The sequence below is a fragment of the Oryzias melastigma genome, linkage group LG10, assembly GCF_002922805.2.
Source record: "Oryzias melastigma strain HK-1 linkage group LG10, ASM292280v2, whole genome shotgun sequence".
NCBI lineage: Eukaryota > Metazoa > Chordata > Actinopteri > Beloniformes > Adrianichthyidae > Oryzias > Oryzias melastigma.
The window spans coordinates 4,777,493-4,793,665 of record NC_050521.1 but is presented as its reverse complement, the minus strand read 5'-3'; the positions used below and the strand labels follow the sequence as shown (position 1 = coordinate 4,793,665).

The following is a 16,173-nucleotide window of genomic DNA, read 5'->3' as shown; positions in this document are numbered from 1 at the left end:
AAGATGTTCCGGAACTGAAGATATAAAATACTCTTAATAATCTTTGCTAGTATAGTGTAAAGTTTTCAGTTATTCTTTGTTAACAGAACGACAGAGTATAGTCCCTTCACATCTGTGTTAAAAAGCAGGATCGTGGATGCTCAAACAGCTTCCTGTTCTGATGAGGTCTCAAAGAATTGACCTCCAAAGCTTTCATTTCTATAAAACACAACATTTCCTTGTAATTTTACTGAACCAATAAAACAAGGGTGTCAAACTCATTTGCAAAATCCCAAACACACCTTAGGTCACGGGATGAACAGGAAAAACATTTATTTAATACTCTAAAACGACATTTCTAAAACTTTAAAACTGTAACTTTAACATAATTATGAACTAGATATAGCATAACCTGTGATAATGCTAGTGTGAATGCTGTAAGCTGAATTTGGCTGCTGAAGATGCTAGTGCTGATAGCTGAAGATGCTGAAATTGATAGCTGAAAACGCTGAAGCTGATAGCCAGTTAAAATATGAACTAAATGCCAAATTAGAATAAAAAAAATTAAAATAACTTAGGTTAGGTAAAACAGCTAGCATGTAGCTGAAAAAATAGCCAAACTCCAAAACAACCTAAAAAACTCATCAGAAAGCCTAACTCAAAACAGCTAGCATATAGCTGAAATATTAACTGATCTCGAAAACAGCTAAAACATTTTAGTACATGCCAAAATAGTCCAAAAGCCAGCAGTATGTCAATTTTCCAAACTTCAAAACTGTAACTTTTTAACATCATTGTGAATAAAAAGGCAGGAATATTAATCCAGAATAAATCAACTTAAACCTTAAATAACTTTCTATATTTTACTCTCTATAAAAATATATTTTGACAAAATTATACAAGTTAGAAATGAGAACAAGATAACATCGGGTCATTAATAACAATAAAATAAAATGATCTGGAGGGCCAGACAGAATTACCCAGAGGGCCGGATCCGGCCCCCGGGCCTTGACTTTGACACATGTACAATAAGACTTCAGAGCTGAATGTGCATCCACCAGTTTCTTCCCTTTAAAAACCCTTGAAGGCCAAACTCTTTGCCCTTACTTGGTTCTGTTCCTATCAAGCCTTCTGTGCTGCAGCCGCTCTCATCCAAACATCTGCAAATAACAAACAAGCCATCTTTCCAGACGGTCTGCAGCGGTGAGCTGTGATTGGACAGCAGAACACAGGAGGGGGGTGAAGTTCTGGCAGATTTCCTGTGTGATGAGGGGAGCCTGGAGGCTGTGCAGCTTCCCTCGTCTCTGTTCTCACAAACATCAAAGCAAGAATCAGCAGAAAAAGAGCACTGATCCTACTCACTAGTTCTGATCTAAAATATGATCTAAAAAGGACCTGAGGAGCAAACAGCATGTCTGTGGTGAGGGGGTCCTCCTAGGAGCACACATTCCAGTCTCACGCACACATCCTGAAGCTGTTAACAGTGGAGGCGTGTCTGCGTGACATTCTGACATCAGCCTCTCACTACACTGACAGCAGAACTAGCTCCACACCACTTAATGCAGTCGAGCTGCTGCTGGAACAGGAAGCTGCTGGTGTAGATACGAGTCTCCCACAGAGCAGGGCAGCTGGAGAAAGACGTCCAGAAGAAGTATGAAGCTGCTGGCTGGGACCCTGTTTCTGATGGGACTGTTGTCTGTCCTCGGCGCCTCACCATCTTTTCACCCTCCAAACCAATGTCCCAACACAACTATCCGTAAGTCCTTCTCTTTGTTGTGAAGATAGTAGGGTCTCACATCTGTTTCATGTCAGAATTTGGTTGGTTGGATGGTTACTTTCAACAAAACTAAACAGTAACACATGCAAACATTTGCCAGAAGAACAGAAAGTAAATGTATTTGAACGGTTTGATCCCTTGGCAGTGGGTGTGGTACGCTGATCCCATCTATGAAACATGAAACTTCCAATTAACCAATTTAGTGTAAAACCATGTGTAGCTTTCCCCTCATCTGTTATGGTTTAAAGATTCTATAGTCCCCATGTTTGATTTCAGAGGGTTTTTATTGTATCACTTTTAGTTTTTTCCACCTTCATTAAAACACTAGATGCTGTACTGTCATCTACCAATGATGAAAATGGAGAATGAAGAAAACCTCAATAAATAAGTCTTAAGTTTCTCTTTGGCTGAGGTTTGAAATCCCAGCATGTCCCTGGCTAAGAGGCCAAACCACACATTACCCACATCTGTAAGAAAGTAACGTGGATAGAAACATTTGCTAAATGTTATATTATGAGCAGTAAATTAAATAGTAAATTAGTAGTAATAATACTATTAGTAGTATTAATAGTAAGTTAATACATTAAATATTCTACACGTGTTTCTGTTGCTTATTTGAGTAGATGAAGCTGTTTCAAACAGGAAGTGACACTTTCCCTTCCTGTGTTGCCCGCAAATGACTAAAAACACAAAAAAACCTTTGGAGCTTGAAGTCTATTTTAAATCTCACTCTTTAATCTGTTTGGCTTCCTTTGTGGTTGGATACAAAGTCATTTTGAGCTTTTAAAGTCCCCCATGACAATTTTTTTGACCAATAAAATTTCCCAGTAGTGTTTTAATTATAATTAGGAAGTTTTTAACCAAAAAACCCGCAACCTAAATGTCTTAAAAGCAATTTTTCATGTTGATCTGAAGCCTCTGTTTTCCAAATCTCTTCTGAGGGGGCGTGGCTGATCCCCTCCCCCCTGTCTGATGATGATAGCTCTGTGTTTCTCTAGCGTAAATCTTCACCGCTGCTACATACAAATGTCCATCAATATGGGTAATGTCCAGCCGTATGGTTTTGAACCGTGTCCGAACATGAAATAAAACACCAACCAACCAAAATTTGGTTGGGTACAGAACGGATTGTCTGGTGTGAACTGACTGCTAAAGGACTGAGTAAAACCACCAACACTACAGCTGAGAGACGACAGCTCCATTTCCTCGGCCACAACCATCCATCAACTGGTTGCCCAACAAACTGGAAAGTTGTCGATTTGAGTCCAGATCCAAGTGCAGTTCAGAAGACAGTCGGCCTAACATTTGTGCAGTGATGATCCTCTCTAAAGAAGATCTTAAACATGCTCATGAATTGATGACTGTAACTGTGAAAATAAAGATGACATAGAAGAGAATCGTTCCCTTGATCCCGACCATCCCCTGTTATTCTGAGCTGGAGCCTCATGCTGTGTGTCTTGCTGTTTGCAGTTCTTCGGGCCTTCCGGCTCACGGTGTCCTGTAACGTCACGACTCTAAAGGAGAAGCAGCTGAAGGACATCCAGGCTCCAGTCACAAACCTCTACCTGCCGTTCCTGTACTTGCTGGCCTTCAGCGTGGGTCTCCCCTTCAACCTAATGTCTCTCTGGGTTCTGGTGTTCAGAACCAAACCCCTCCCGTCCACTTTGTTGCTCATCAACCTGACTATTGCAGACTGCTTCCTGCTTCTGGTGCTGCCCTTTCGCATTGTTTACCATTTTCGAGGTAACCACTGGGAGCTGGGGGAGCCGTTCTGCCGCATGGTCATGGCGGTGTTTTACGGTAACATGTATGGCTCTACTTGGTTTCTGGCGTTCGTGGCCATAGACAGATATGTGGCTCTGGTTCATCCATTTAAAGCACGGACTCTGCGCTCCCAGCGGGTGTCGGTGTACATGGTGGTGGCCGTGTGGATTGTGGTTCTGGCTGCCATGCTGCCGCTTCTGATATCACAACAAACCTACGTGTTGGACAAGCTGCAGATCACTACGTGCCATGACGCTCTCCCTGAGGAGGAGCATGAGAACTACTTCCTGCCATACTTCAGCACCCTCTTCGCCTTCTGCTTCCTTCTGCCTTTTGCCATCATCCTCTTTTGCCACAGCGCGGTACTGCGCACCCTGCTGGCTGAAAGGAAGCGCCACGCCCACGCCATCAGAGTGACAGTTCTAGTGATCATCGTTTTCATCGTCTGTTTTTTGCCCAGTAATGTCCTTCTCCTCCTCACATACGCCAACAACAGGGTGGATGGGAATGGCGAAGACATCTACATTCCCTACATGGTTAGCTTAGCAGTTAGCACGTTCAACAGCTGCATTGACCCCGTCATATTCTACTTTGTGTCCACAGAGTTCAGGCAGAAGCTGAAAAGTTCTCTGTGCTGCTCGGGTCACTGTCAAGGCCAGCTCTCCTCTCAGGAGAACAACATCTCCTCGTCAGCAGGTCAGAGGACCAATGTCACTCTTGTGTCCATGAACAGTCGACAAACGGCTTCTTAGATGGTCTGTACCAACGAGTTATATCACTAGAGGTGACATGCTAGCTTGTAGAGTACGCAAAGTTGTTCTCCATATTGGAATGGTTTAGATATCTGTTTACTGCTGTTTACAATTGTACAAACAGATCTGAAAAACAAGAACTTTTCACTAGAAAATTATTGCTGTCAGCTGATAAAGGAGAACTTCTAGAAAACATTTGAACAAGATCTGAGTGAGTTTACTCTCAATAATGAACGTTTAGGCTGATCTTGTCATCTATTCAGAGTCAACGACAGCTTTAGACTTCACACTATTTCTACATTTTCTGGCACCGGTTTTTGTTTTTTTGTTTGATGGTGGATGATCATGGCATTTGTATGTGTGTTAGACCTCAGTTCAGACAAGACAACCTGCTGATAATCAGATTACTAAATTATAAAAATAAACTAACCCGGATTTCCTTGGTAGTGAAGAGGGAAGAGCCCATTAGAGCTGAATCTCCGTTCGGTGGGTGAACCTGGAAATGTATCGTATGACAGACCGCCTGCGCTTCTGTCGTGCCGGTGCCTGAGTCCTTCTGATAGAGGCTGGGTGGATCCACTTATAGAACAGGAGTCTCCAGCCCAGCATTGCCTATCCCACCTGGTGAATTTACCCCACGACGTTGCGTTGCGACCGGTTCAATAGTAAGTCCCAGCTGCTGCTTGCTTTGACCTTCCCGCTCCGGGGCTGTGGATGGAGTGCTCCTCAGCCCCTTTGTACAAAAACATTATTACCATGATCTGGGAATTATTTTTCTGATGATCAGAGTTTTTTCCTTTTTAAAATCAGACCAAAATTAATCATTTTATGGTCATTTTACTGGTTCTGCTAAGCCTTGTCTCCTTTTTTTTAAATAAAATTCCAATATGACGTCGTCGCTCTTTACAGATCTTAACCAATAGTAAAAATTCTGCGCATCATCTCTAGTGATTAAACTCATTGGTCCCTCATGAGACAACAATAGGTTCTCACCAAAGAGTCTGTGAAGATGCTAAAATGCTCCTTTAATCTGATACATCTTCCACATTGTGAAGATGATCGGGATTCTTGGAAACTTCTGCTGCTTTAAAGCTGAGGTTTCCAACCCAGGTCCACTAGAACTTCCTGGAAGCTGTTGTTTTAGCCAAGTCAGCCGACTCCAGACTCTGCTAACTGAACACACCTGCTCCAGGTGATCAGCAGGAAGGTTTACTGGGAAACAAGAAGAACAGTTTTTCCCTTTGCACTGCTACCCTGCTCAATACACCTGATTCTGTTCAGCAGCAGATGGAACAGGGGGCCCTCAGGGTCAGGGCTGGGACCACTGCTTATGATGAACCACATGTTTGCTGATGCTGTAGTGCTTTGTGTTGAGGGATTGACACCAAAAATGTGCAAATTGAGTGTAAAATGTGTTTTTTCAGAATGTATTAAAAAAACGTTTTAAACAATAAAAGTCTGAGTTCATCATTAATACAGTCAGTAATTTCTTTCCAGGAGCTTAAACCATCACCTTTTTTCCCAGCAGAGTTTTTCTTTCTATCATTCATGACTGAAGTGAAGAAATGAAGATGGCTTTACTGTAAAAATTGATTTAGTTTACTTTCAAACATGGTGTGTTTTGTAGAAACCAATATTGTTTTCGGACTTGTTTAAGTGTTAAAAATGTTATCGCCCCACTCTCAAAATCATCTTTTGATCTATTGTAAAAGTGTTCCCTTTTATCTTTTAATTATAATTATGTATTTTTTTAGACACAATCAAAAATCCTGTGTTGTTTTTTTGGACATAGTTTCTGCAGAGAGGCTGGAGTTCATTATAAACTCCCCTCTGAGTTGTGAGCAGGACTGTTGTCGCAGATTAAGCCTTCCCTCATCTCCTGCTAGACCCATACAACCTCATGCTAACATCAACGTTGCAACAAAAATTGCAAGCAATACCAGAGCTATTGTCTTTGAAAATTACCATCATACCTTTGAAGACTTGAGAACATTGAGCATACACACCCACCAGACTAATTACACGCCAGAGTCCTGTATTCCGAGCGCTGAACCACCTCTGCAATCCAGTCTCAGCATGGTTGACTTTTTGTGTGTGATCGTGAAGCAGCACACAAAACAACTTCACTGCTGAATCAAACATTACAGAGTGGATTACTTGTTCTAACGCTGTTAAAAAGTAAACAAACAGAAGTGGAAATGTCCAAAGAAAGATAATTTACAAATGCTGTCAGTGTGTAATTGTGCTGGTATCTTTTGTCCAACTCTGTTGGACTGGAGAGCAGCTGGTCAGAACTGGGATGGACTGTCCTTGACTCTTCAGGTCTCCTCTCTGTCTCTGCTTCCCGACACGGAAACATGAGCCAGACCACAGCATCTTCTTCCCGCCAGACCTGGGACTCGTTTCAAAAACAGGCTCAGTGGAAATCTTGACAAAGTTCAGCCTCAAGATACATAAATTCAGACTGAACAGTTTCTGGACAGCTCCTAGAGGCCAACGAGCCTACGAGTCTGAGTTTGATGAAACTTGTCCTGTGGACCTACACAAGTCTGAAGCAGATTTATCTGAAGAAAATCTGAGTTTATTTTCTGGCTTCCTACACGGTTTCATTTTCACATTCAAGAAATTAATATAGAAAGAATGATTGTAGTGATTTAATTCAGATGCAGTTCATTCAAATAAGACATAGTAAATGTTAGCATTATTATTTTATTTAACTTTATTGCAAACATGAGTTTCAGTACAAAACACTGTGCAAAATACCCATTAATATACATTATACATCTATTCGAGATGTGTGCGTTCGTTGTTTTTTATGCTTTATTTAAGTTTACAAAGCTTGAATGCATACAGATTTTCATAAGTGCGCCAATATGTTAGCATCACTGGGTCCCTCCTGTCCAGCAGGTGGCGCAGGAGCGCTCCTTTCACAGCAATGTCGTTCTGATAAAACAGACGAAGAAGAAGCTGCTGTTTATATGGAGCCGCGGATCGCCGCGCGGTCTTTTGGCACGTGGGAATCTCGCTGGTGTGCTTCAGGTTAGTGTGAATGCTCTAAACGAGTTTAAAATGTTGTGTAAAGATGTCCGGACGCTACAGTCTTCTAAAGTTATTGACGCGTAAATGTTTTTTTAGATCGCTCCTCTAGTTAAATATACAGCGGACTTTGTAACAACCAGATCCGCCGTTTCATTATTTGTAGTTTGATAAGCCTAATTGTCTTCGGTCAACCTATTGCTGCAAAAACTAATTTTGCTAGAAAGTAAAGCAACAGAGGCGCCACGTTTTTAGCTTCAAGAACTGTTTCTGCGCATGCGTAGTAGTGCAGCATCTCCACATCTTTCCAGGTGACTGTAAAGTCCTATAGCTTGATAAAGTTTATTCAACCTTGTTGTTTAGTTCGACGTGATCCTCCAGTTGTAGACAGGAAGTGATGTAATCGAGCCCCTCCCCAGCCCTCAGTCAGCTGGCAGACTGGTCTCTGTCAGTGTTACAGGGCTGGCAGATGAAGTTCTGCAGACGCCTGCATGCATGCTCAGTTCTCGAGCATGTCTGCGATGGTCTGCAGAGTGCAGCTCTGTCAGATCTGTCCTGATCCTCTGCAGCTCAGACTCAGCAGAGCTGCACATCCTCACTGTTACCTGATGCTTCACACACCTGCAGGTTCCATCAGGAAAAATCTGCTTGTGAATGGATTTAGTCTAATTGGACACTTAAACCCAGCCTGGATGTTCTATTAATGTTAAAGGGGCCATACCGTTATTCTCTTAAGCCTTTCGGTGTGAATTAATCCATATAAATGATCATATATTACCTTTGGAACACTAAAAAAACAAATTATTTATGAAATATTTGGTATTTTCATGTTTTTTTTTCTACCTGGAAGTAAAACGACTCGATTCTTAAAGCTCCACCTGCTGCTGCTTCTGATTTAATGACGTCATCCTAAAGCCTTTCTTTCTTTGTTTTTCCCCACAAAAATAAACCGTATCCAATTCTTTTCAAACCTGCCGTTGAGAGTGCAGGTTTTTAGAGGATTACTCAGAAATGCGTTAACGGATCAAAATACCACTTTGGTGTTCTTTACATAGAGGATTGAACTTTATAATGCACGTAAAAAGTATTTTTTTTTTCATGGTATGGCCCCTTTAATGCCTGAGGAGGCATGGTGATGTGAGGATGAAGATGTCAAACCTTTTGGTTTCAGAGGGAGGAGTAGCCTTTCAGGGGTATCTGCTCATGAGAAGACGTTTCTGACCTGCAGGGGGCAGTATAAGTGCACAGGTGAGTATTTAAAGTGTAGGAATCTGAAGCCAATCAAGTACTGCCATGGCAGAGACCCCCCTCTGCTGTGGAATCAAAGGATTGGCAGATAAAGTCAGGACTTTGGCACAGGTTTGAGTGATGACTGTTTACCAAGCCTGACTGAAGACCTGAAACATGTCAGTCTGAAGTGGGGGGGCGATCTCTAACAGTTGTGTGTTTGCAGTGGACACTTTGGACCATCGACTGGTGGAGCTGCTCTCCAATCAAAACAAGAATTTTAAAAAAATCAGGTTATTTCATGTTTCTGTAAATATTTGTCATTTTTTCTGAAAATAAAATGTTTTGAATGTATTTCATCCTTTCATTATTTTTCTCTGAAGTGTTTCTGAAATCCTGATTCGTCACTTTCGTCTCACAGTTTGTAGTTGAAGGTGTTTTAGGGGAGGGGCTAAAAAGTTTTTGAATCTGAGTCATGACTGGAGACTTGGTTCTAACAAGTGAAAACTCAAGAATAAACAAATTTCTCTGAAAAGTCTTTAGTTTAAGATAAAATAACAATAAAAATATCAAATGAATACACCAGGTTCAATGGGTGAGAATCAGAGATGACCTCCTCATGTAGGCCAGGGGTGTCGAATCAATCCCACAAGGGGCCAAAATCCAGAACACACCTTAGGTCGAACAGGATAAACATTTATGGAACACTCTTAAACTATATTTTTAAAACTTTTAAGCCACAACTTTTTAACAATTAGGAACTAGAAATATAGCATTACTGGTAGTGTGAATGCTGTAAGCTGAATTTGGCTGCTGAAGATGCTAGCTGAAATCAGTGAAGCTAAAAGCTGTAAACGCTGAAGCTGATGGCTAGCTAAAATATTAGCTAAATGCCAAATTAGCCTAAAAAAATGTAGGTTTGCCAAAACAGCTAGCATGTGGCTAAAACACTAGCTAAACTCCAAAATAGCCTAAAAAATGTCAAAATAGTCCAAAAAGCTATCAGAATGCCAATTTTTAACATAATTATGATAATAAAAAGGCAGGAATATTATTACAGAATAAATCAGCTTAAACCTTAAAGAACTTAAAATATTTTTCTCTCCATAAAAATGTTTTTTCAAAATAATACAAGTGAGAAATAAGCACAAGATAACATCAGGCCATTAATAACAATTAACAATCTGGAGGGCCTGATCCGGGCCTTGACTTGAAGCCTGTTGTGAGTAACATCTGTTACTTCATTTTGAAGAACGCACTGAAATGAATATTCCTGAAGGTGAAATGATCTTGAGAATGAGCTCTGCTTCTGTAGAGTTGTGAGATGAAATGTCCATAATTGACCTAATATTTTCTCAGGCTCGTATTTGTTCTGCCCGTAGGGTTTGAATTTACTTTGTAGCTCTGTGGTTCCCTCTGCAGGCCACAGCTGCACTACTCACAATAAGTTAGGGATATTATTTCCAGAAGTGCTTTTCCTATTTGGTCTGAAATTTAATGAAAAAAAAAGTTTCTTTAGATATGACCAACAATGGATGAGGAAAAAAAGCAATATTCAATACTTCATTACAAAATGAACACAAGTCAGATGGCCTCAAACATTGACTATGTCAATAGCAGTATTATGCTACAGTGACGGTCATATCGTGTTAGACACCCCCACTTGCTGAAGTCTAGCTGAGACAGTTCTGTCACCATGTGATGGAGCTCTATCATCCATGAACAGAAAGTTGGTTGGATGCTGGTGGAATCGGTATGATGATGGTTCTACGATGTCTCTGAGCTAAGAACCCTCAGTGACTGGATCATCTACAACAGGGGGGCAGCTGCCCTCTCCAGCAAAAGACTTTGAACTCACTCACAGTGTTTGAGTCAAAATAGTCTCATTTTTGGGAAAGAGTAAGAAATAACCAGTAAAAACTTAAACCATTAAAAAAAAAAACATAACTGTTATAAAATCATATTTTTGATCCTTTCATTTGTAAAAGCCATTCTCATTCCTATGTTTTCTGCCTCCCTCCTGCCCTCCATATAGAATGTACCACCCCCCGACAATAACACACTGCATATAGTCAGACCATTGTGTGTCAGTCACTTCATAACAATTCCCTGCCTATCCTGAAAATCTGTGAGGTTAAACACTGAATGACATCTACTGAGTTTTTTCACAATATCTATAACTTATAGTGAAAAGTGTAGTTACAGTTTGTGGCTGTACACATCTTTGGATGTGAACTTACTCTGCTCTGCCCCTTTCTCACGCAGCAATGGTGTTGAGATGTGCTCCAGATTGAAGTAAACAGCCATATACTTGTCATGGGTCTCAATGTATTTTTTGGTAAAGAATTCAACTTAATTTTCCGTGAAGCTCATCTGTTTTTTGTGCTACAGAACTGATGGTTTCTGAAAAATCGCTCCACAAAGCTGCCTGGGAGTCCTCTACTCCATCTCCGTTCATCCCTGCTGCAGTTAATTCTCGATTTCAGATTCCAGCTGGATCATCTGTCCTCCTGTTCTTGGCCGTGGACCTTCTTCTTCTTCTTTTCCTTTCGGCTTTTCCCTTCAGGGGTTGCCACAGCCAATCAGTTTCCTCCATCTAAACCTGTCTTCAGCATCCTCCACTCTAACACCAGCCACCTTCATGTCTTCATTCACTGCATCCATAAACCTCCTCTTTGGTCTTCCTCTAGACCTCTTTCCTGCAGCTCTAGACTCAGCATCCTTCTACCAATATATTCACTGTCTCTCCTCTGAACATGTCCAAACCATCTCAGTCTGGCCTCTCTGACTTTATCTCCAAAACCTCTAACATGTGCTGTCCCTCTGATGTATTCATTCCTGATCCTATCCATCCTGGTCACTCCCAAAGAGAACCTCAGCATCTTCATCTCTGCTACCTCCAGCTCTGCTTCCTGTCTTTTCTTCAGTCCCACTGTTTCTAGTCCAAACAACATGGCTGGTCTCACCACAGTCTTGTACACCTTTCCTTTCATTTGTGCTGAAACTCTTCTGTCACACATCACACCTGACACTTTTCTCCACCCATTCCAACCTGCTTGCACTCTCCTCTTCACTTCTTTTCCACACTCTCCATTACTCTGTACTGTTGACCCTAAATACTTAAACTCCTCCACCTTCTTTATCTCTTCTCCCTGTAACCTCACTCTTCCACTCTGGTTCCTCTCATTCACACACATGTACTCTGTCTTACTGCGGCTAACCTTCATTCCTCTCCTTTCCAGGGCAAACCTCCACCTCTCTAACTCCACCTCCACCTGTTCCCTGCTCTCACTACAAATCACAATATCATCTGCAAACATCATAGTCCATGGTGATTCCTGTCTAACCTCATCCGTCAGTCTGTCCATCACCATTGCAAACAGGAAGGGGCTCAGAGCTGATCCCTGATGTAATCCCACCTCCACCTTGAACTCCTCTGTCACCCCTACAGCACACCTCACCACTGTCTTACAGCCCTCATACATGTCCTGCACTGCTCGGACATACTTCTCTGTCACTCCAGACTTCCTCATACAATACCATAGTTCCTCTCTGGGCACTCTGTCATAAGCTTTCTCCAGATCTACAAAGACACAGTGGAGCTCTCTCTGACCTTCTCTGTACTTCTCTATCAACATCCTCAAAGCAAATGTTGCATCTGTAGTGCTCTTTCTTGGCATGAAACCATACTGCTGCTCACAAATGTTCACTTCTGCTCTTAGTCTGGCTTCCACTACTCTTTCCCACACCTTCATTGTATGGCTCATCAGCTTTATTCCTCTGTAGTTACCACAACTCTGCACATCTCCCTTATTCTTAAAAATGGGCACCATCACACTTCTCCTCCATTCCTCAGGCATCTTCTCACCACCTAAGATCCTGTTGAACAACCCGGTCAAAAACTCCACTGCCATCTCTCCTAGACACTTCCATACCTCCACAGGTATATCATCAGGACCAAGAGCCTTTCCACTCTTCATCCTCTTCAAAGCCCCTCTCACTTCACCTTTACTAATCTTTCTTACTTCCTGCTCCACAACCGTCACCTCTTCTACTCTTTGTTCTCTCTCATTCTCTTCATTCATCAACTCTTCAAAGTATTCTTTCCATCTTTCCATTACACCACTGACACCTGTCACCACATTACCATTCCTATCCTTGATCACCCTAACCTGCTGCATGTCCTTCCCATCTCGATCTCTCTGCCTTGCTAGTCTGTACAGGTCAGTCTCTCCCTCCTTACTACCCAACCTAGCGTACAAGTCATCATAAGCTCTTTGTTTGGCCTTTGACACCTCTACTTTCACCTTACGCTGCATCTCCCTGTACTCCTGTCTACTCTCCTCAGTCCTCTCAGTGTCCCACTTCTTCTTAGCTAGTCTCTTACTCCGTATACACTCCTGCACCTCCTCATTCCACCACCAAGTCTCCTTATCAACTCTCTTTCCTGATGACACACCAAGTACACTCCTACCTGTCTCCCTGATCACATTAGCTGTAGTTATCCAGTCATCTGGGAGTACCTCCTGACCACCCAGAGCCTGTTTCAACTGTTTCTTAAAAGTCATGCAACAATCTTCTTTTTTCAGCTTCCACCAGTTTGTCCTCTTCTCTGCCTTTGCCCTCTCTTTCTTCATCTTCTTCACCACCAGAGTCATCCTACACACCACCATCCTGTGCTGTCTGGAAACACTCTCACCAACCACTACTTTACAGTCACTGATCTCCTTCAGATTACACCGTCTACACAAGATGTAGTCTATCTGTGTGCTTCTACCTCCACTCTTATAGGTCACTCTATGTTCCTGTCTCTTCTCAAAGAATGTATTCACTATCGCCATTTCCATCTTTTTTGCAAAATCAACCACCATCTGTCCTTCTACATTCCTCTCCTGGATACCAAACCTGCCCATCACCTCCTCATCACCTCGGTTTCCTGCACCAACATGACCATTGAAATCTGCACCAATGACAACTCTCTCATTTCCAGGGATGCTCATCATCACTTCATCAAGATCCAACCAGAACTTCTCCTTCTCTTCCAGCTCACATCCTACCTGTGGGGCATACCCACTAACAACATTGAACATGACACCCTCCATTTCTATCTTCAGACTCATCACTCTATCTGACACTCTTTTTACCTCCACAACACTCCTAACAAACTCCTCCTTTAGGATAACTCCTACTCCATTTCTCTTCCCATCTCCACCATGATAGAACAACTTGAACCCTGCTCCTAAACTTCTAGCCTTGCTACCTTTCCACCTGGTCTCCTGGACACACAGTATGTCTACCTTTCTCCTCTGCATCATGTCCACTAACTCTCTACCCTTTCCTGTCATAGTTCCAACATTCAAAGTCCCAACTCTCAGTCCAACACTAGTGACTTTCCTCTTCTCCCTCTCCCTACGAACCTGCCTTCCTCCTCTCCTTCTTCCACCAACAGTAGTCCAATTTCCACCGGCACCCTGTCGGTGAACAGCACCGATGGCGGTCGTTGTTAACCCGGGCCTCGACCGATCCGGTATGGATTTCGTAGGTCTGATTCGCATATTTGATTTGGCAAAGATTTTACATCGGATGCCCTTCCTGACACAACCCTCTGTATTTATCCGGGCTTGGGACCGGCACAATGAGACCCTGGCTTGGGCCCCCTCGGGGCTACATTGTTCTTGGCGGCACAATGAGACCCTGGCTTGGGCCCCCTCGGGGCTACATTGTTCTTGGTCGGGGACCGCGCCTCCAACAATATTATTTTTAAAAAATATATTTTTATGGAGGGTAAAATATTGAAAGTTATTGGTTTTGGTTGATTTAATCTGGAATAATATTTCTGTTGTTTTGCTATTAAAAATTATGTTTAAAAAATCTGGTTTTAAATTAAAAATTGGCCTTCTGCTAGCTTGTTGGACTACTTTGATATTTACCAAGACTTTTTAGGCTATATTGGATTTTAGCTAATATTTCAGCTACATACTAGCTGTTTTGGCTAATTTAGGCTTTTTTGTTTTTAGGCTGTTTTGGAGTTAGGCTGATATTTAAACTAGTTGTTTCGGCTAATTTAGCATTTTTTCAGTTTTTTGGGCTAATTTGGAATTTAGCTAATATTTTAGCTGGCTATCAGCTTCAGTGTTTTTAGCTGTTAGCTTTATCAGCTTCAGCTATCAGCACTAGCATCTTCAGCATCCAAATTCAGCTTACAGCATTCACACTAGCATTATTGCAGGTAATGATATATATCTAGTTCATAATTATGTAAAAAGTTATGGTTCTAAAGTTTTAAAATGTAGTTTTAGAGTGTTCAATAAATGTTATCCTGTTCGGCCCACGACCTAAAGTGTGTTTTGGATTTTGGCCCCTTGTGTGATTGAGTTTGACACCTCTGTTTTAGAGGTTTTTCCATTGTGCTAAAGACACCTCTGTTTAAACTGAATCTTTCCTGTACCATTACAACCCTCCAGACAAGAAAGAGTCTGCTGCATCGAGGAGGAAAAGACCGCATGCTGTCTGTTTGAAGAAACACTTTGAACCCAGACGTCTCCAGTTACATTTCTGAAGGCAATCAAGAGCAGAAAGAGGAAAACAACGGAGTGCCAACGGACTTGTGACACTAGCAGGCGAATAAATCACACTTAAATGTTACCAAATACTGAGTTCTGATTTTGTTGATGTTTGGCCGAAAAACAGAGCTGCTGGTGCTATGGAAACAAGGTTTATTGTAAAATAATTTCAAATAAAAGTATGGCTGTGGTTGAAATTCAAGTTCCTTTTTAAAGAAAGCAAAATGTTTCTACATCAGCTTTAAGTAGGAACTTACACAAACAGGTTGATGCAGTGAATCCTCTCTCACATCCTCTTTCTCTACATCCACGAACCTCCTCTTAGGACCTCTCTCCTGGTAACTCCAACCTCTGCCTCCTTTTACCATCACTGTTCCTCCTCTCAATGTGTTCAAACCATCTCCTGCAATTATCTTCAAAACATCTACCATGATATTTTGATGTATTTATGCCCGATCCCATCCATCCTAATCACTCTCAAAGAGAAACTCATCTTATTCATCGTGATATTCTGTGGGAGGTGTTCTGGAGATGTGGTATCCGGGCCCTCTTTTTATGGCCAACAAGTATCAGTACAACCAGAGCAGGAGTTGGGTTCACATTGTAAGTAAACCTGTTTACAGAGATGTACTCTGACACCACTTCTGTTTATGGTGAATGCTGTGCAATGTATTTATTTAATAATAAATATGAATTATGTTTTTTTCTGGATGAATAAAAACAGAAATATAAAGGAAAACTAGCATTTTCTCAAAAATGTGAAGTTATTTTTTACACTTGAAAGAAGCTGTATGATTTCCTTTCAAAATAAAAGACACCTTGTTCCAGACTGGATCATCCCAGACCCCTGCAGATGGAGTCTGCCTATTGAACTGAAATAGGAAGTTGATTCTACTAAAGAGGAGCCTGATGTTTAGGAAATTCTGGGAATAACTAATATCCTTTAGACTGTTTGGAAAATATGGAACTATGCAATTTTGGACAACTGACAAAAAAGGATAAAATTTGTAAAAAAAAAAAAAAAAAAAAAAGTTTTCTTCTAATTTTATTCTATCTTGATGCTAAGATGTTAATC

At 41.5% G+C, this 16,173-nt stretch overlaps 1 protein-coding gene and 1 long non-coding RNA gene across 2 annotated transcripts; both read left to right on the top strand.

Annotated features, from left to right (window-relative positions):
* The first annotated feature begins 1,101 nt into the window (after positions 1-1,101).
* On the top strand, positions 1,102-5,690 carry si:ch211-132p1.2 (proteinase-activated receptor 4). The gene is made up of 2 exons (XM_024261075.2): positions 1,102-1,735; positions 3,227-5,690. The coding sequence occupies exons 1-2, from the start codon at positions 1,633-1,635 to the stop codon at positions 4,270-4,272; spliced, it is 1,149 nt and encodes a 382-aa protein (XP_024116843.2). The 5' UTR covers positions 1,102-1,632; the 3' UTR covers positions 4,273-5,690.
* Positions 5,691-7,183: 1,493 nt separating this feature from the next.
* Positions 7,184-16,129, top strand: LOC112138530. The gene is made up of 4 exons (XR_002917800.2): positions 7,184-7,311; positions 8,480-8,556; positions 8,762-8,828; positions 15,000-16,129. It is a non-coding gene; the product is annotated as an uncharacterized LOC112138530 (long non-coding RNA).
* The last annotated feature ends 44 nt before the right edge of the window (positions 16,130-16,173 follow it).

What these genes read in the sequence shown, in the direction of transcription:
- si:ch211-132p1.2 (XM_024261075.2), top strand. Translation starts at nt 1,633, where the DNA reads ATGAAGCTGCTGGCTGGGACCCTGTTTCTGATGGGACTGTTGTCTGTC. An exon ending in ATGTCCCAACACAACTATCC is followed by an intron (nt 1,736 to 3,226) that starts GTAAGTCCTTCT and finishes TGCTGTTTGCAG; the next exon opens with TTCTTCGGGCCTTCCGGCTC.